We start from the raw sequence: 20,673 nt of genomic DNA on the forward strand, positions 1-20,673 counted from the left end.
GTTCTTCTTAAAACGAATGCTAAAGAAAAAGGATGAAAAAATGTCGCCGAATCGGCCCCGCTAACGCCAAAGCTGGTTCGCTTAAGTGGTCAGGGTGATTTGGGTAATGATCTGTAAGACATTAATTATTAACAAATAACTGTGTAAAGTCTCACATGACGCATTGTTATGGAATGTTGTCGTTTTATTCGCGCTTTAATTCCCCAATCAATTTCTCGTTTTGAGCCCGCTTTTTTCCTGCGGTTTGTCCTTTGTTTTCTCATGAGTAGTACGGGACCAACAAGCAAATCGGAACCCACTGGTCCCTTGCAGAGTTCTTTGTGATCTCCGTCATGTAAACGTGAGAGGGTGTCGAGTCTTTCGATATTCAGCTTGTCATCGAGCCATGAAAAATATGTCAACGTATAAGTATTGCCTTGATGATAAGCGTAATATTTTTTGTCCATCGACATTGGTATATTGTTTTGCTGCATAAACATTGATAGGAGCATTGACAGAAGTTACCCCACTGAACGTCTACATCTCAAGCCGACAATGCTTGGTGCTCTAATCGTATTGCTTGCTTTCAATTTCAATTTATCAGGTAAGAAATCAGTTTGGTAAAAGATGGATTGTTTTTCGGTAAAAGGTGTCAATAAAGGTTGGCACCTTGTATAGAAAGACCTTCACATGGTAGGCGAGACTCGAATCTTCCTTGCCCTTAATTAGTGAGGAACAGAATTGCATCGGCCCACAACCTAAAGTAAATTTGCGGAGGGCTTTGTTTACCCTCGCTCGACGAAGTTTTCTTAATTATGTAATCCTTTTCGTTCCTTTCGATTATGGATGTGCAGCGCATTGTCGCAAGTAGATTATATAGCATCAGCAAACTTAGTAATCCAGAAAGGTAAGTCACAGTTTTTTTTTCTCTGTCAAGATGTTATCCTCAATGATAATTTACTTGCTTGATTCCATACGGAAGTAAGAAGTGTACCCCATTAACTACGTTCAACATTCGATTTTTTAATGTTTTTTTTTTCAGTCTTAAGTGCGGCGTGATTTTGTGAAATATCTATGCTAAACACCGTAAAGGATGTAATTTTGAGCGGAATATCGTGCTGTATCAGTGTATGTGTCACGCGACAGATTAGCGGATGTTAAATCAGAGTCACGTTTTTTCTTTCAGTGGAGTACTGGTGAAGCTATGGTTGGTGCATTCTGGGAGTCCCATTAGGAGTCAGTATGTAAGGGGGAAGGGGTGGGGAACGAAACCACGGGGAAAACCAGGCCGGTTAGTGGTAATGTTTCTCCCGTCTCATATAAACCAGTTCCAAGTTTACCGTTCATTACTACGTTCTGTTCCGATGGGCTGATCATGGGTCTCTACGGATGTGTTTGGTAATGAAGCAGATTACCTTCCAATATGATTTCGGAGTTGTTTAAAGTGCTCAAATGACAACTGGTAAAGCTACGTACAGGTTTTTCTCTTGTTGAAGTCGAGAGCGACTCAAGAAAAAGAGTGGTGAGGATTAGGGGATCAAACCCTTTCGTTTCGCTTTAGTTTCACGTCCATTTGGATTGACATTTCACGCTTTAAAAGAAAAATAAAGGGCTATATGTGTTTTAAGCATTACATCGTGGTGAAGCAATACTGAAATGTCTTGTGTCGATATTTAAGGTCTTGGTCATATGTTCCACACAGAGAGATTCCTTATAGTTAATAGACCTCCTCTCTTGTTTACGCAACGCAATTCAATGTACCGTAATTGTTGCATAGGGACTTTAAGAATAAGAACCGGCACCTAGTGGTCCTATTTTTCCATTTGTCCGCCAGCACTTTAACTCTCTAATAGGCAAGTTCTTCATTGAGAAGGCGACAAGCATTCACTCTAAACTGGGAAAGGCAAATTCTAATGTGCCAACACAAGAAGTGGAGGCCAATCTTGCCGCTATTTTATTTACCACCTTTAAATCGCTGTCAACGAATGATGAATGGGATATTATTATGCGATCTTCAAGGAAATCTTGTTTACTGATTGGATCCAATTCCCACCTCATTGGTTGTTGAGTGTATGGATGAGCTTTGACCTGCAATTACGTTAATTATTAACCCATTCTTGCAGTCTGGTTATTTCCTTAAAGTATCGAAAGAGGCAATAGTAACACCTCTATTTAAGAAGTGTGGATCTGATTCGACTAACTTTAAAAATCTACGTCCTGTAAGTAATCTGTTATATTTCCAAGGTCGCGGAGACCGTTGTTGCGGATCAGATTCGATCGCATTTGGCCAAGAATAATTTGTACCCTTTGTTCCAGTCCGCTTTTAGGAAATTCCAGAGCACGGAAACAGCTTTAATAAAAGTTCACAATGACATTCTTGTACATATGAACAGACAGCATACCAAATGTTGTTTACAATTTGTTGAGAAAGCTAAAAGTGAGCAAATTAAGCTACTGGATTAGATAACATTCCTGCACGCTTGCTGAGGGACGGAGCCCCGGTTATTTCGGAGTGCTTGACTCACATAATTAACCTTTCCTTTTCATCTGGAGTGGTGCCGGATGACTGGAAGACTTCAAGAGTTGTTCCGTTATTCAAGTCCGGTAACAGTGAAGAAATGGATAACTATCGCCCCATTTCTATTCTCCCAGTAATTTCCAAAATCGCCGAGAAAGTCGTATATCATCAATTGTTTAGTTATTTACACGCTAACAATCTCTTGTCGTCCTGTCAATCTGGCTTCGGGAAGAATTTCTCCACTGAAACAGCTGTCACCTTTTTTGTGGATGAAATCCGTAGAAATATGGATAATGGTCTTCTCACTGGGGCGGTCTTCATTGACCTGGGCCCGGTTGTTCAAAAGCCGATTAACGTCTATCCCAGATTAAAAATTAACCAAGGAGTTTATTTCTCTACTCCCAAATGCTGTTCAACGCTGATATTCGGCAAAACGTTACATTAGAAGTCAATCTTGTAAAACAAAAATAAGCAAAGAAACTTGCAATAAAAAGTTGAAAACATGAAACAAAAGTTTACGCTAATCCTGGATTAGGTTAATCGGCTTTCGAACAACCGGGCCCTGAAGAAGACCTTCGACACGATAGACCACCATATCCTTCTAAACAAGCTACAGAGATATAGCATATGTAACACGACTCTTCTTTGGTTTTCTAGCTATTTGATAGGCTGTTCCCAACGCGTAGAGGTCGACAAAGCTCTCTCCTCGCCTCTGGATATAGCTTCTGGCGTCGCTCAGGGGTCAATTTTGGGGCCCCTGCTCTTTATGTTGTACATAAACGACATTCCCTCCTGCATCTGCTTCTCGCAAGTTCTGCTTTATGCAGACGATACAGTGTTGTTTTTTACCGCTAAAACTGCTATTGAGTTAGAAGCAAGCCTTAACAATGATATCAACCGTATTTCTTCGTGGATGCAAGAAAAAAAGCTTTTTCTGAATATGAGGAAGACTGAATATGTAATTTATGGCTCACACCAACGGCTTAAGCGGGAGGATAGTAAGCTTATCCTGCAATGGATCTTCTTTGACAAAATCTGAGTCTTTCAAATACCTTGGCGTTGTGATTGATCAGCACTTGAGTTTTCAAAACCATATTGAGCACGTGGTCAATAAGGTCTCGAGGAAATTGGGTGTTTTTAGGCGTTTGAAAATTTCTATTCCCATGGCTGCTGCTGAACGCCTTTAACAGGCGATGATTTTACCTATTTTTGATTACTGTGATGTGGCCTGGCACGGCTGAGGTAAAGTTAACTCTGATGTACTCAAGAGCTTACAGCATAGAGCTGCGAAGCTAATTTTTCCAAATTCTCGTTTCGATACTAAAGAGCTTAATGCTACTTTGGGTCCAGTACCCTTGATGAATAGACGAAAACTTCATATTGTCTTGTTAGCTAGAAAATGCCTTGATGGTTCAGTACCGCCTTATCTGAATAATTATTTTAACTTAAATACTTCTGTACACACATTTACGACTAGACGCTGTAATGACATTCATTTTCCAAAAGTCAACCTTGAGGTCGCCATTAAATCAAAGGAATCCTTTATTGAATTCTCAAGGAACACGAAATTCTTTTTCCTCAATTAGATGATTTCTTGTAGATGTACATCTCAATTTTATTGATATCGGCCATGTAACAGTTTTCTTAGTGTTTTTTATCTTTTAGAATTTTTGTATTTTTACTTAAGTATTTTAATAACAGGACTCCCTTTGGTACCAGTGCTTATTACACTGGAGGGGTTATCCTGTATAAATATTATTATTATTATTATTATTATTATTATTATTATTATTATTATTATTATTATTATTATTATTATTATTATTATTGTTATTATTATTTACTTGTTCTGTTAGATTTAAGCGCCGCCTTTGACACTGTCGACTCAAGTATCGAAAAGTATCTTGCTGTCACGTTTAAGATCAAGGCTGGGATTAAATGGAACTTTGGCTCTTGTCTAGCTGGAAGAACACAACGAATATCTGTTCATCAGGGAGCAAATATTTCGTCTTCGTTACGGCCTTCTCCAGGGCGGAGTCAACAGGGCTCTTGCTTAGGCACCCTTTTGTTTAACATATATTCAAGCAAAATCTTTGATATTGTCAGTCGTCATCCTCCAAAATTGCTTTGTTATGCAGATGACTCCCAGCTTTATTTATCTTTTAATCCAAGTTGTCCTTCTAGTCAAGATGCCGCAGTTAGATCAACGGAAACCTGTATTAGGGACTTCAAGCATTGGATGTGCTCTGACAAACTTATGCTAATGACGACAAAACCGAATTTATAGTAATAGCATCTCGACACTGAAATATAGGGAGTTGTGTTTTCATCAAAGTGGGTATTGTGCGGAATCTGGGAGCATGGTCCTGATGCGCCTAATCTTATGTTACATAACATTAGACGCATCAGGAAATATCTATCAATTGATGTAGCTGCGACTCTTGTTCACTCTTTTGAAGGTAGCCGAATAGACTTTTGTTGCTAAAGAGCGAGCTAATATATGTTAGCTGCGACGAATTCTCGAATTCACTACTTTTTACCAGAATGCATTCCTTTTGACTAGAGTTCGTTGCATTTAACCAGAATGCACTGCGCCACGAATAACGTAAAATTTAAATAAACAGCCTCTAAGTAAACTAGTTTATTAAATGGTAGAAATGCTGCCGAGGCGAAGGAAGATGTTCAATTTTGCTTGCGGTAATTTAAACTCTAAAATGGACCTTCTTCTGGACCCCACTCGAGAGAAGAGAAATTTTGCGAATGCCAAGTGATATATGCAAAATAGCAAGTAGGAAAGTTGGTGTTCTAGTACGTCTTAGAAATGTGATTCCCAGAGAAGCCAAGTTACAATTGTAATCAGCAATTTTACCTAACTTAACATATTGTCACATAGTGTGGCATTTTTGCAAGGCATCTGATGCAAGAAAATTAGAAAGAGTACAAGAACGGGCATTACGTGCTGTATATAATGATAGGAATGCTACGTATGAGGAACTCCTAGAGAAGGGAAGACTCTCTAGTCTTGAGAACAGACGGTTACAAGATATACTAATTTTAATGTATAAGGTTAAGAATTCACTAGTTTTTTCAGCAAGGTAAGCACTATAACTTACGAAGTGATTTTCCTGTTCCAAGATATAATACTGTTAAGTATGGCAAGCACAGTATCAGATATTTAGGCCCACACATATGGGGCAAGATAAGCCGGGAACTACGCAGTAAGACCAGTCTTCAGGCATTCAGGAGAGGGGTGCGTGCTCTCAATGTGCTGGGCTTGCTGGACGGCACGTGTGGCTGCTGTGCATGCTCATCTTACAGTGGTGGTTAGGCATAGTGGCTTTTGCTGTGTGGCTGACTGGTGTATTGGGAGGGTGCTCCCCTATCCTCTATTTTAATTCGTCTAATTTAAATTTTCTTGACTTTTAACTTTCTGAATTTTGTATCTATATTTTACTGCTGCTTATATGTTTGGCCTATATTGGGTCTATGTGATGGTCTGTTTTGTCTATCTATTTGTTTGTCTTTGTATGTTTTCCTGCTTGTCCTACTGTTTGTCTGTAATAATTTTATATATTGATGTTATTCTTATATATTAATGCTATTTTAAGAATATATTTTTAATAATTTTACATATACTTTATTTAGTCATATTATATTCATTTTATTTATTTATAGTGTCCACAATTAGCTTTTTTAGCTAAATACCTTGACACTTAAATAACGTTTATGTATGTATGTATGTATGTATGTATGTATGTATGTATGTATGTATATCCGGAATAATCAAGGTCGAGGTAAGTGTTATCAGCCGAAGCCGAAGGCTTATACATTGTTTTGAAGAAAATAACGACGAACGCATTATCGCAGCGATCACATTTTATTTTCAAACACATTGCTATTGGAAATCTTGCATTGCGCGCGCAACCCACAGATTATTCACTACTCTGTAGGTTGCGCTGTTTCCCAGAATTAACTGTAGGCTTTTAGCCAATGAGAAGACAGATGGTGACTACAATGTATAATAATACGCGGAATTGGAATGTGTCCAGAGCCCAGGTAGAGAGATGGCCATTTACAAACGGAGCAGCTTTTCCACAAGGCAATTGATGTTGCAGCGGGGAGAGAACAAATCAGTACTTTATATGTAAAGGGCGTTGTGAGTAGACGGTTTGATCATGGCGGACACGGTAGTGTACTAGTCGAAAACAGAAACAAAAGGAAACGAAAGGCCAATTTGTACGGCAAATTGTGGCCACCGTTTTTAAAAATGTAACATTCTGCAATGATGAAGTTTGTTAGTCTTTAATAACGTAATTAACAACCACTGATGTTGCACGGTAATTTAGATGTACTTGATCTGGATTGAATGGCATATGCAGGATTACATGACCAAATGAATAGTAAGAAACGGGAAGAGTTAAAATCTGACCGTATGAAGGAAACGAAATGGATAAGTGGTGTTGTTTTGCTTCCTCATTTTGCATCGTGTATGGCTTTCGTTCCAGTATGTGACCGTTCTGTGAATGCAGAGAGATTTTAAGTTACATTCGGTTCGCTTACTTCTGACCTTCGTATTTCATCGTTTGGCGCGGTTATTCCTCCTCGATTGAAGTAATCATGATTGCCCTTACCCAAACTTGTAGAATGATTGGAAAAACTACGATGAAACCGTAAAACACCACTATTTTCAAATGTGTTGAGATTCATGCAATCGAAGCGTAAGCGTGCCATGTGCTTCAAGCAGTAGCACTGATTATTTGTTGATCAGTACCAGGACAGATTTTTAGTTACAATTTCGTTTCTTTCTGCATTCAATTTATACATCTGAGGGATCTTTCGATTCCCGTGATCTGGTGTCTGGTGCAAGGGGAGTTTGTAGTGTTTTGCTTTCTCACTTTACATCGTGCGAATATCAGATCAGTGGCTGATCAGCTAGAATTTTGTATTTTCTTTTCGTTTACATTTTGTCCACTTCATGATACCGTCTCCGGGTTAAATTTCGGCATATTGACGATACTTTCTTTCCCCCAACAAACTAAAATAGGTCCCACAGCTGACTTTCAATACATCGTTGCTATGGTTATCAATGTTGTCACTTTCAACGAAATGTACCGCAGCATTACTATCTATTAGAAACACTAGTTATATAAGTTCTGCCTAAGTACCAATTGTAGAGTTCAAAACACTCCTGCAAGGCTTGTAGTCATGCACGGCAAATGTTGTCATATTACTCCAGTGGTCCTTCAGTTACATTGGTTCCTGTTTTATTTCGTGTAATTTTGAGATTCTACCTTTAACTTTTAAAGCTATTCATGGATTGGCCCCGTGATCTTGTTAGAGTCAAGCCTTCAAACTCTAGCTCGATATAGCCTTCAGTCTGACAATGGAATACTGCTGTCATACCCGGACTTTAACTTTAACAACCTTTGGTGACCGTGCTTTTGTTGCTTCTGCACCTATACTCTGTCATGAAATGCACTTATGTTAATGAGAGGATGCGCATGAGCAGTGTGTGTGTGTGTATATATATTCTGATCTAGCCAGCACATGTAAGTTTCAGAATTTGAGAAATAAAGACAAATAACTCGGAGTAACTATGTTGGATATCTACAGGTATTACAACTCTGGAACGGTTTACCGTTGCAACTTAGAACAGCTAAATCTGTGTTTTAGCATCCATATTTGCCAAATCGGTAGTCAACGGCTGAACTTGGTTGGAACTGTAACTTGTCTATTTATCTGCCATTCGCCCATTTGTAAGCTGTTGACTTAGCCTGAATACGCTCTTCTAAAAAGTTTCATTCGTCTTCCCCAGTTTTTGGAAAAAGAAAACGGCTTACTGTATTCGCAGCAAAAGACTCGGCCATTCACTCCCTCATGACTTACAGCAAACAAAAATTAATTTATATTATTCATATAATCTCATGGGAAATTTGGGCCCTGAAGCAATACCCCCTAATTACCAAAGCAGTGTAAACACTTAAAAGCTAAAGAGCGTTTTCACATGACGTCACGGCGGCCATGATGGTGTACCAAACTAATCCTCCGGGAATTGAACTCTAATTTTATGCAAATACTTTCTTTTGTTTTAGTAATCCAATATGGCTGCAGGTCACGTGAGTGAAAACGCTCTACAACAAAAATGCGTGCTTCGTATTTCAAATTGCAACAACAAAAGCACTCGGCCTTCGGCTCGTGCTTTCATCTGTTTTTTCGGTGTCTGGATACCCCGATGAAGCACTCGCCCTCGTTTTTTGGTATATACCTAACATCCGTAAATCGCTTGCTTCTAGAACATCAAGTCATTGGACAACTCTGATGTGTGAAATACCGTACACATTACTCTTCGACAAACACCCGCTTTAGCTGCATTTAAGAGTGGCTTGTCCAAAGCCAACTTTTAATCCTTTATAGTTTTAGCTAAGTACTTACCAAGGTATTTCATTTCTTTTATTTTCCTTCTATAAATCGGCCCACCTTCAACCGACAGGTTTTTCGAGCGTTTGTTTTTGTTATGGATCTTCATATTATCAGAAAATTGTTCCAGGGCACGAAATGTAGGGTGAACCTGGGCCTTTTAATTCTATTCTTTTATATCGATAGTTGTTTTATTTTAGTATTATTATGGTTCAATCTTAACTGAGGACCCTTCTGTAAACCACTTTCGGGAGATGTAGGCTTTCTCGTAAAATACTATTATTATTATTATTTTTATTATAATTAAGTAAAGTACGATCGTCCGGGTGAGTGTAGTCCTGAGAAGGACTGTTTGAGATGACACTGACTGACGTTTCGACAACCTGAGCGGAAATCATCTTCAGAGTCAGGTGATTTGTGTAGGCTGTCTCGACTGTCTAGGCTTAACTGACAGTCGACCAATAACATCACGAATAAGTTGACCAATGACATCTACGACCGGAGTTCTTATAGTATCTAGTGACGTTACACAAATTATTATTATTATTATTATTATTATTATTATTATTATTATTATTATTATTATTATTATATGCGAACTTTCTTTCAAGGTGCTTTCCTAGCTGATATCTACTATCAGTACTTCCATTACCTCATCCGCGACTATGTTAGTGGATCTCTACTTGGCCGGCACTGCCTTTCAATCTATGATTGGTTTTGTGCAATATCACTCCTTAACTGGCAATTCAGTTTTTCATCGGATTTAACAATTGTTTGCTAAACATGATCAACTGCGTCATCAGTAGTTATCATAACAACGTGTAGTTTCAGAATTATTTTAGAGGTTTCGTATGATGTAAAGATCACTTTCAGATTCTTTCACCTCAACAAAGCAGATATTGTGTCGTAGGCGACCAATTAGCCGGCTGCCGGCACATTTCGACTGGGCTTACTAAGGTTTTTTATATTTTCAATTTACTTCTATTAAAGTGAACAGCTTTCTCTGTATATGTATACATGTACAAATATTATTTTGCATAACGTGGTCAATGGACAGGTACTGCTCTAGTACGTCTGTCTCTGCTTAACCAAAAGTGCATATATATTTTTATTTTTAGATTGTGCCAGTATAGAATGGAAGGTGCCTCCTCCAACCCAGACCATATCAACTCCAGCAGTAGGTGACCCAGAGGAACACCTGAGCAGCACTAGCCTTCTTGAAGGAACCATTAATGCGTCGCTTACCTGGCAATTCACTTTATCAGATTTAACCTTTCTTGCCTTAGGTTTAACATTCAATGACACCAGCATTGGAGGACGGTTGCAAATATCAGATAATTTTAGAGACAAATATGCCATCAACTGGATTCCTTCTGAAAGAATCACTCTGATTATCTTTGATGTTACAACTGAGGTGAATGGCATATTTGCTTGCGAAGTTGCAGTACAGAGCCAGCAAGGAGGCCTTGTAAGATTTAAGAGCAAAAATCAAGTGGATGTTATTGGTAAGCATATGTGTACTGTTTGTGTAATTCTTTAATTATTATAAAGTTAATGGAGGATAATATTATTTCAAATTTGTATTTGATTGGAATCTACATTCATCATCTTTTAAAGCAATAAATGGGTTTCTTGGTCAATATAGAAGGCACAAAAAGGGTAAACGATACTTACAAATGCAGTTATTTGTATTTTGCCGTCAAGTATTCGCAATATCTACCAATATCGGCCGCTCCAGAGAACAAAACGCCCAAGAAAAATGTTTTACACTATCTAGTGCCCAAACATATCGCGCACAATGACGTCATCAGTAGCGACTGGCATTATAGGGATACAAACCACAGGAATTAACGGGATACGGGATATTTGGGCCAAAACTTAATGGGATACGGGATACTAGGACCCCCCTCCCCATCCCTAGTGGGGCCTCTTTTTTGGTAGTCAAATGTTAGTGAAATGTTCTTCTTGTTCTTGTAGTGTAGCTTCGTTTCATACATTGTCTTTTATCACAAAAGAGAACTTACTTTGTCACTACTACGTCAACAGCCCAGGAGTTCGATATACCGCTTCGCTAGGTCAAAACAGCACAGGAATCCGAAAATACTCTTTTTATTAGGCTATTTTCGAATAGACCTTTTTGCAGATACTGCTGCCATATTGATTTCTATGGTTTTAAATAGCTATTATGGGATGCACAGGGGGCATATACATATTAATTTGCCCCGTGAGCATTTCGAAGCAATAGAAATCCAATAGTATATATAATGTTCATCCCTGGGTATTGTTATTCATGACATTATATAATAAGGTATGGGAAATCAATCTGACCTGGGACAAGCCCAAGACAGACTGAATTGAATGTAGGTAAGCTGGAACCCGATTTACTCGCTCGGGAGGGCGGATGGGTCACCAAACGCCCTTCTTGTCGGACACAGTGAAGTGAATGGAACAAAGCGTGCTAATGTTTCCTATTATATATACTCATTTGCATATCATTACTTAATCCCCTGGGATGATATTTACAATTCACATGGAACGTGAATAGCCGCCGTATCTGCAAAAAGGTCTATTATACAGCAACAAAAGAAGAGAGTCGAGGCCCAGGGGAATAATTAGCATTTTGTTTTGTTCAAAACAAAGGAAAATTTAAATTATTCTCCTGAACCTCTACTCTGTTCTTTTGTTGTTGCACAATAGACCTTATTCACGGTGGCCCCCATGTTGGATTTGCTATTATCATGTAAATTCGCGACACACTTCTGAGGGGGCAAACAACACAAGTTCGACAGGTTATAACAAACATCTTAGCCACACAGATAATTTGTTTCACGTTCATTGAATGTAAGTAGTAAATAGAATGATTACACAAGTTACTTCGATGTTCTTTTTGGTGAAAAATGAGCAGATACCGAAGCAGAAAGTCAAAATGTCAAAGGCAATCAAAAGATATAAAATTATTATAAAAGGTACTTACTTCTAAATTCTAAAATGCACTTTCAGCAAGTTTATTTCAATAATTCGACGACCCGATTTTCCGCAATTGGCATTTTTTTTCCAGTGTTTGCCCCCCAGCATAACACGTGGCTAATTTGCATGACAATTTGAAAACCAACATGGCGGCTATCGTGAATAAGGCCTATTCGACTCTCAGTCGAATGGCATGCATTGCATTTCGTATGATACGAAACCTCCATTTGATTGTCGTGTGTCTCGAGCTTGTATTGAATCCCTCGCAATCGGAGGCATGCGTTCGAATTTAATGCTGGATTAGTATGATATGGATAGTGCTATTATTTCTCTTTCCTTGAATATGTATATTTATTGCTAGTAGGTAGTTTTGGTAATTTAATCGTTATTGATATAACGGCCGCGAATTCGCCATGTAGACGGTAAAAAAACACCAGTGGAAGACTGAGAAGTTGAACCGTGATAAAGTGACAATGGCAACTTGCGGATATCCGAATGAATACCTGAGCCACGGAAGTCAGTTCGGGATCACCGGAGTTCGATAATCATTACTCGGGATGCCCAAAGGGATAATAACTATGGATCGTTTTCACGTGATGTCATCATTTTCTAAAATCCAAAACTAAAGAGCCACGAAAGTTTTTTATCCTCAACAGGCATAAGAGGTGGTAAATTTGTATCCATTTGCAATTTTAAAGCTCAATAGCGTGCTTCGTTTGGAAACCAGAGCATTTTGAATTTCTGAGTTATGGCGGTGCGTGACACGACGCGACGATCGAGTTTATTGAGAAATATATATTTATCTCATGGTTTTGAGCCTTTTTAGAATTTAAAGCATTAGGAAAAGTGCTTAGGTAAATAGCTGTTTGTTCAGTGCAGATGATCACTCGCCTAGATAACCAAAGTAAGCAACAGATGTTGACACTATTTTCTGGCCGCCATATTGGTGCACCACAGATGTACACCAACATGGCGTTTTCATACTGGGCTCTGTAAATTTCTGGGAAACATTTCGACGAATATCTGAAGTTTGGGGAAACGCACAGGCCTAAAACTTGGAGAAGTGCATCACGAATTCTTGACTTTTTCCACTGGATGGTTTTCGATTTATTTTTTTATTGCGTGACAGTGAAAACGATCTATAGGTACACCGAGTTTTAAAATGTGTTTGAAAACCGGAAGTGCAGGAAAAAGCATAATAGAATTAGGACGCGGGGATGTCATTGGTTAACGTTATGCGCGATAACCCCTAGGGAGAGGTTGTAAGTGAAAATATAAACATCTTCCAGATGCAAAACAAACTTGTGAACACACGAACCTAAAATCTCGTAAAGGGTAAACATGTCGAACAAAAAAGCGATGCTAAATAAGAAATTTTTACACCTCAGTGATATTGGGATAAGCTGACTGAAACGTTAAATTTGTTGGCTTCACATTAAACCACTAAGTCTGACTTAGTAATCTCTTAAGTCGACTTAGTCAAAATGACAGGTGTGAACCGGTAAGTCACAGAGGCGTGATTTCTGTCTTAGTGTCGGCAAACTCAAACGACTTAAGCATAAGTCTGTTTCAAACATGACTTAAGGCTGACTTAAGAAACCTGATAGCAAAAAAAATTCAAAATCGTGGGTTTTATCAGATAGAATTCGGCAAAGCACGTCAAACGTTTCACGTTCCATTCGAAAGTTTGGTTTCCAAAGAACATTCAGCCGAGGTGATGCTAGCATTACATCAAGCCAGCTCTGCGGTCTTGGCCACCACGCTCTTCTTCTTATTTGCCGAAAATTACCTTGTCTTCGGTGAATGCTCCAAAGTAGGGCGGTCAGAAAAAGCAGGCTTTCACTCTCTTGGACAAAATCTTCCATCATTCTTGCACGAAGGAACATAAGGTTTTGTAACGTTATTTGGCTGACCAACCTTTGTAAATTTAATAAACAGACAACAGTCGCAATTACAGCGATTTTACAGCTTCTCGGTCTCATTTTTATCTCAACTTCTTCGCTAAAATGGATCGTGATTACCTCACCACATTTATGATGTTAGTTACCTTATCTGTTACTTTTATTGTTCATGATGACAGCTTTGCTCGGAAAGAATTTGTCTTCTAAATATGTCTGAACGCTTAAGCCGACTTAGGGTGACTTGGCTTGACTTAGGCTAAGACAGACTTAGCTACTAGTGTGAACCCAATAATTGTTGCAAAATCCACGTTATCTCTATCTTTGTTAATTGGTGTATTAGCCATACGTGTCAAAATAAATTGAGTTATTGGGTAATTACTCGGAATACCTATATCATACGGAAGAGGTATCGGTTGACTTTGCTCGGAGCCGCAAAACGGACAATAGAATTACGAGGCGGTGGTTTCATTGACTGAAAGCAATTCACTTGATCCCTTGGAGCAATACATTTCACCTCCCTCTTTAACGAAACTGCGTTTTTCGATAATAAAAAAAGTACAGCCGTAGTGTTGATTGTCGTTGCATGGAGGGGATTTCTGCGCGCGCGAGACTTCAAACAGCCTCAATTCTTACAGAGTTTTATGAAAATCTGGATTTATAGCATGCGGTGGGGCAACCAAAGCGATGGGAGCTGTGTTGGGGTTTCAGTGTGAAACTTTTAATGACGTTCGCAGATTTAGAAACTCAAGTCCATGGTCTGAGTGAAAGCTTAATAGTGGCTAAAGATTGAAATTGCTGGATTCAGTCTTCTGGAAATGTTATGAATAAGATAGTTAATCTAAATCTTGCATGTTGACAACATGATGAAATCGTCATTACAGAACTCCCAGCAGCAATATGTTGGAAATGCCTGAAATTTCTTTTTCTTTCAGCTGTTCTTTGTTCTTTGTACAATCATCATCCGCGGATGCCAACTTTTGATTCTTTCACGGTCTCCATGTTAACTACCTATAGAGGGAGGTCACCGCATTATTCATAACACTGTTAATTTTGAAACTTTGCTGCTAGTTCAGTGCCAGTGCAGCTGGTAAGAGGAGGGCTAAATTTTACTTAGCCACATTAATTACATGTAGCGCCGCTACGGCGTCTGTTGAAAGGCGCGGAGTCACAAGCCAGACAACGCGTCGCGATTAGCTGGATAGCGGTTGTCTTATTGGTCGAATAAGGCCAAAGGTATCACAGAGAACCCACTTTGATTAGCGGTGATTTAATTGACAATATTCGAACGTTAAACTGAAACACAATGTTCTCAATAAACTAATCACTAAATGCTAAAGAAATTCCGATCATAACTTTGATGAGACAGATGTTTTGGGGAGTGCCACCATATAAAACAGAAACCTAAACTACAAGAAATGTAAATGAAAGAAATTCTCGCAATGAAAGAAACAAAATGGAACCTTTAAACTGAGGCGTGACACGTGAAAATAAAGCAAATGAACCTTTGCCTTTAATATAGCGTTCATTACCTACAGGAATGGTTTTCTCAAGTTTTCTCTTTCGCTACGCTAATGTTTCACTCTCCTTTGGCCCACTGGTTTCACTTTGTACGTCACCCCTGAATTGCGTAGATTCACGTTATTTCCGATCCAACAACCTGTAATAAATCAAACTATCATTTTTTGCTTGGTGACCTATTGATTTTATTTGTAAACATTAAGCGATGTTCACCGATACGTTATCCGTTGTCATGAGCCCTACAGATTTCAGTTGGTTGCAGAAACATTTACTTCTTTTGTTCCGTACTTAGCAAATCTGAACATCGCTTTAGTCTAATCAATCCTTGCAGTTTGTTTCTAACTCCTCCAAATGTATCATCCTACTTCTGCGCAACATGGTATTCCGAGTAAACGCTTTAATTAAAGAGCGTCTTGTCAGTGATAATCAAATTCATTTGCTGAAGTCTGTGTTTGTACTGAGTGAGCTACATGTTTGAATTTTTCACTTTAATATTTTCGGAAGTTGTTCTGGAAATCTTGATTTTATATCATGCAACCTATGGTTGAAATGATTTTGTTTCTTATTAAGCCAATGTTGGGGTCAGACGTTCCCGGTATTGACTAAGATGTGCAAGCTGTTTGTGCACGTGACCACCGGTGGCCCACACAATATATGTGTGTAAACGATTGTTATTTTATAGTAAAGTTACTGGATGTACCGTTTGCTTCACCTATAACGATATATCGCTAAGTCTGTATATCAGTCAATGTTAAATAAACGTTGAATTACCGTACCTGTGGTATTTGCTCGTCCTTTTGCCTCAAAAGCGGGTTTTGGTTCGCCGTTTACTGTTCCTAAACGAACTAAAAATCCTTCAAAATCGCTCAAATTACAAATTTGTCCATTTTGGAAAATCCCCAGTTAGGCTGTTGCTTTTGTTATTGTGATAAAGAATGTGATTGGTGGATTAAGCTGAGGGCACTTAATATGATTGGCTAATGTAACTGTCCGATTTCAGGTATCCGGTTGCAGCCAACTGTCCGATTCCACTGTCGTATTTCAACCCTACACAATAATTAGTGAAAAATAAAGCAGTTAATGCACCAATCAAATTTGAGAAAATTGTAATCGTTATGGTTTTTTAAGCAGAAGAAAAGCATGTGTATCACGCAATAAGGGAAAAATTGTGCCATAAATTGCGCCAAACAAAAGATTTCATTGGTTCTGACCAAACCCTGTTGTTTATTAGCCAATCATAATCCAGAATTTCGATGTGTAATTTGCACTGGTATTACACTTTTCGCACTGTGTTACACTTGAACTGTACTGCTTGCGGCCAATCAGAATATCTATATTATTAGCCGCTGTTACAAGTTGAAACTTGTGTGCAACGGCGCTGCGAAACAAGTTTCTTCAGGAGGCATTTCACCCTGTAACATGGTCGGTTTCGTGAAACTTTTTAATTTTTGAACTTCCGTTGCGAGACACATTTCGCGAAAACAAGAGCCATTATGGCTCTTGGCAAAAAGTAGAAGCGCTTTCTACTTCTGCAACGGTCTCAGCAGTCGTAGTGGTAATAAAAAACATGAGTTTCACCGTGTAACACTACTTCGAGAAACTGGTCTCGTTCGGTTTTGTTACGCTACGCTGCGTGAGCCAATCAGAAACTGGCTAAGGCCATGTAAATAACATTTCGAGTCCAGTTTCGACGTTCCCGAAGAAGTTTCGACCTTTAGGTTACACGGTGCAACGCCTGCTGAAACATTTTTTTCAGTGCCGAACACACAATTGCAAGTTTCAGCTGAAAGTTTCAACGTGTAAAAGCGGCTTTACAAGAGTAGAAAGCGGTTCTACTTTTCGTGAAACTTGTCTCGCAACAGAGGTTCAAAAAGGTTTCACGAAATCGACCGTGTTACACGGTGCAGTGCCTCCTGAAACTTCACTGTTTCGCAGCGCCGTTGCACACAAGTTTTGGCTAAAAGTTTCAACGTGTAAAAGCGGCTTAAGCCTCGGGAAAAAACGCCTGGAAGTGTAAAAAACGGGCTTATTTTCAAGAATTATTTTCAGCGGAGGGTTTTTTTTTCAGTTAAACAAAAAAAAAAAAAATTGGTGATGAGCATTTTAAGTGAGATCTTGGGATTTTTCATTTACTTTCCTTTATTTTCTTTTCTTTAATCTTCCTGCATTTTCTCTTTCGAAATGGTAAAAGAATTGGATTATTATTTTTTTTTTTAGCAACGGTGCGACCTAAGAACCATTGGTTAAAGCGCGGGAGTAGCTTAAAGTTTTCCTGCAGGGATAGCATGTGTGTTGCGGGCTGGGCAGCAAAATTCGTGTATCTTCCGTGGTTCCGATTTCACTGAAATCGGCCTCGTTTTGTCAGTAACTGATTGTCTTCTTTCAGGTGTTTGGTTAAATGTTGTACAAACGGGGAGCTTTCAAGCTCACAAGCTTTACCATTTAAGGAGAATTATCTTGATTTTTTTTTTACTTTGGACTGGAGATAGATGAAAAACGGAGCTTTGACTAATGTGACAAGACAACTTTGTGGTAAACGAGAATTCGTTCCTAATCAAAGAATTTTCTGACAAAACTGTATATAAAATTGGTTCAAAAATATACTTATAATTGCATAAACCGGGTTTCTTCAATTTTTTGGTAGTTTCTAGATCTCCAAGTAATATTGTCATCTCAAGCAACCAAATGGTAACAGCACCTGCTAAATTGACTTTGAATTGTTCAGCGGATGGAAAACCAAAACCAATGATAACCTGGACAAGACTCTCTGATAACACTGCAGTCACCATGCCTTTCAACATCGCTGGTAAAAAGGATGCAGGACACTACCGATGTACCGCTGATAATGGTGTTGGGAATCCTTTGACAAAAGATGTCTTTATTAATGTTCTGTGTGAGTGACATAGTCATTCAGGAAGATAATTAGGGAGCTTACGAAACGACAACGCCGACGGCAACGACGACGCTACAAAACAATAGGTCATTTAGTGAGCAAAAACAATGGCTCTGCGCGCTCTTCACGTGCGTTTTACATTTTGGTACATTTTTTTGCCGTCATCTCCTAAATGACGACGTGAAATGACCAAATTCAAGGTTCTGTGGAAGACGTTAGCAAAAGACGATGAATTTTCAGTTCTCTCTCTCTACGCTTCCAACCCACTCATACCAGTTTAATTCCTCGACAGATACTACTCATTTTTAACGCGAAACGACATAAAATAGTTTCGTAGTGATATGAATAACGCGAACTCGTATTTTAAAATAAAGTCCTCGTAGCCGTCTCCGTCCTCGTTTCGTAAGCTCCCTATTGTATTCGGAACGGCTAGCTAATGTTGAAGGCGTAATGAAATTTACAAGAATCATGCATATAGCATCTTTTAATGCAAAGTTACTTGTTGTCTGTGAAGGGGCAGAGAGACAGCGGGTTTAAGTTCAACGTAACCGTGTAACTTGTTCTTTCGTTTCACTTTAGACAGTTCGTCCCATGGTTACGCTTACAAGTAAATTTTATGTCCAGCGCGAGCAGACTGCTTCACTCAACTGCGAAGTGGAAGGAAATCCAATACCTTCAATTTACTGGAGTCCTTGTGATCTGCCAAGTATTTGTTGTAATGGACAGTACCTTAGCATTTCTAGAGTGCAGACTTCGAGGGCTAACTACACCTGTACTGCAGTAAATAACGTGGGAAGTGATTCAAAAACCACAGTTCTCAGTAAGTTTCAAGACATTAATTTTTGTCAGTTTATTTTTGGATGTGCGGAGGAGAGAAGTAGTGTTCTGTTAGGAAATAGCCAGTACCTTAGTGATTCTAGAGTGCAGACTCGACGGGCTGACTATAAACCTGTACTTCCGTGAAAATGTGGGAAGTGATTCAGAAAGCTCGGTTGCTCGTAAGTTACAAGCCATTTAGTTTTTCCTGTTGGGTTCTTGGACTAAGGTGAAAAGTTTTTTGCTAATAATCTTCGAGTTTAACGATCGGAAAGCGTAAAAGGCAATTTTTAAAGTAAGGCTTTTATATAACATACAACAAGCCCAGAGCTTTCTTTTCCTGTCAGCTAGATATCAAAATTTAAGTCCATGTCCAAATATGTAGTGTCTCAGCTGGTCTCCAGAGCATAGTTGTGCTGTACTTAAAGAAAATGTTAATTATAAGTATATAGCTTCTTTTGACAAGGCTCTTTTTCGATTTTATCACAGTTATCGGAGGGTACAATATTCACTTAACAATCAGCACAATTGGAGAATGTGAAAACAAAGATTCTCTTTGGAAGACGCTTCAGAGTGAGGTAATAACATTAACTATCCAAGTGAATTACAGGATTCAACCGTCATCATTTTTGATATTTATAGCGGAGCGCCACTAGTACAAGAATATGGTAACAAATCTGTGTGAGAAAATTTGGTTTTGATCATCGTACGACGCTCCATGTATGCCAATTTGAAACTCTGTGGTGCAACCCGCGTTATAATAAAAATAATAATAATAATAATAATAATAATAATAATAATAATAATGATGATGATGATGATGATAATAGTATTAATCAATACTTGTATACTTGTGTCAAACATGCCTGCCAAACTACGTAAAAACAGAACGTAAACAAAATGCTAAACATTTGATTGGCACAAACGAGCGCGAATTATTATTGGCTTAGCGAACGCGAATGCAAACAACGTCATCTCTCTCCGTGGAACTTTCTGGAAAGCGATCATTTGAAATGCAGAATCGAACTGTTTACTGCCCTAATAACCTAATAACATAGAAGGCACAATTACTGAATGCTGATTGGGCAATTTCTTAATTTTCCTTGTGAAGATATCAAAATTACTCGCTCACGATTGGTCGAAGGCCCCTGATTGGCTGAACGCACCGCTTCTACGTTCAATTGGTTTCTTCATTTTCAGCAAAACAACTTCGTCTTCTTCGAAGTTTGTCTTTGAATACATAAGCGTTGCATTCGCTAAAATGCCATAAAGGATCAATTACTAGATACTTCGGAAGGTGAATTTTTAAGTGATAAGAGGAAAAGCAAAATATTTTTTTCATGAAAAGCTTAAAACTTGGATCGACTTGCATGGTACCCGGTGTAGCGAGATGGTGAGGTTGATAAACAACGATGATTCCACGCGTCAAGGGCTTTCACGTTTTTACCAAGGCATCTTGCAGCTTACCAAAAAAGGTCTCAGAACATTTTCCATTATGGGAGAAACGAGTAGCTCAAACTTGGTGGAAGAAGCTCTTTCCGTCTTTCTCACTGCGTTCGTACGAAAGGAAAATAATTTTCCTTCTCCAGTATGCTGACGCATAAAACATACTACAACAAGGTAAAGGCAGGCAGAGTGCAAACACTTGCCCGGCGGTAGTTCTA

At 38.8% G+C, this 20,673-nt stretch overlaps 1 protein-coding gene across 5 annotated transcripts in view; it reads left to right on the forward strand.

Moving 5' to 3' along the window:
* The first annotated feature begins 359 nt into the window (after positions 1–359).
* LOC138030095 (proto-oncogene tyrosine-protein kinase receptor Ret-like) overlaps positions 360–20,673 on the forward strand; it is a 55,082-nt gene continuing 34,768 nt past the window's right edge. For 4 of the 5 annotated variants that reach the window (XM_068877955.1, XM_068877958.1, XM_068877956.1 and 1 more), the window contains exons 1-5: positions 360–583; positions 10,033–10,419; positions 17,945–18,193; positions 18,777–19,013; positions 19,499–19,587. In XM_068877955.1, the coding sequence (XP_068734056.1) occupies positions 535–583; positions 10,033–10,419; positions 17,945–18,193; positions 18,777–19,013; positions 19,499–19,587 (1,011 nt within the window). In that variant the 5' untranslated portion in view covers positions 360–534. Of the gene's footprint in view, positions 584–10,032; positions 10,420–14,542; positions 14,870–17,944; positions 18,194–18,776; positions 19,014–19,498; positions 19,588–20,673 lie in introns of those variants that run through there. The other variant, XM_068877959.1, reaches the window with a different exon arrangement.

This window comes from Montipora capricornis, chromosome 13 (genome assembly GCF_036669925.1).
Source record: "Montipora capricornis isolate CH-2021 chromosome 13, ASM3666992v2, whole genome shotgun sequence".
Taxonomy (NCBI): Eukaryota; Metazoa; Cnidaria; class Anthozoa; order Scleractinia; family Acroporidae; genus Montipora; species Montipora capricornis.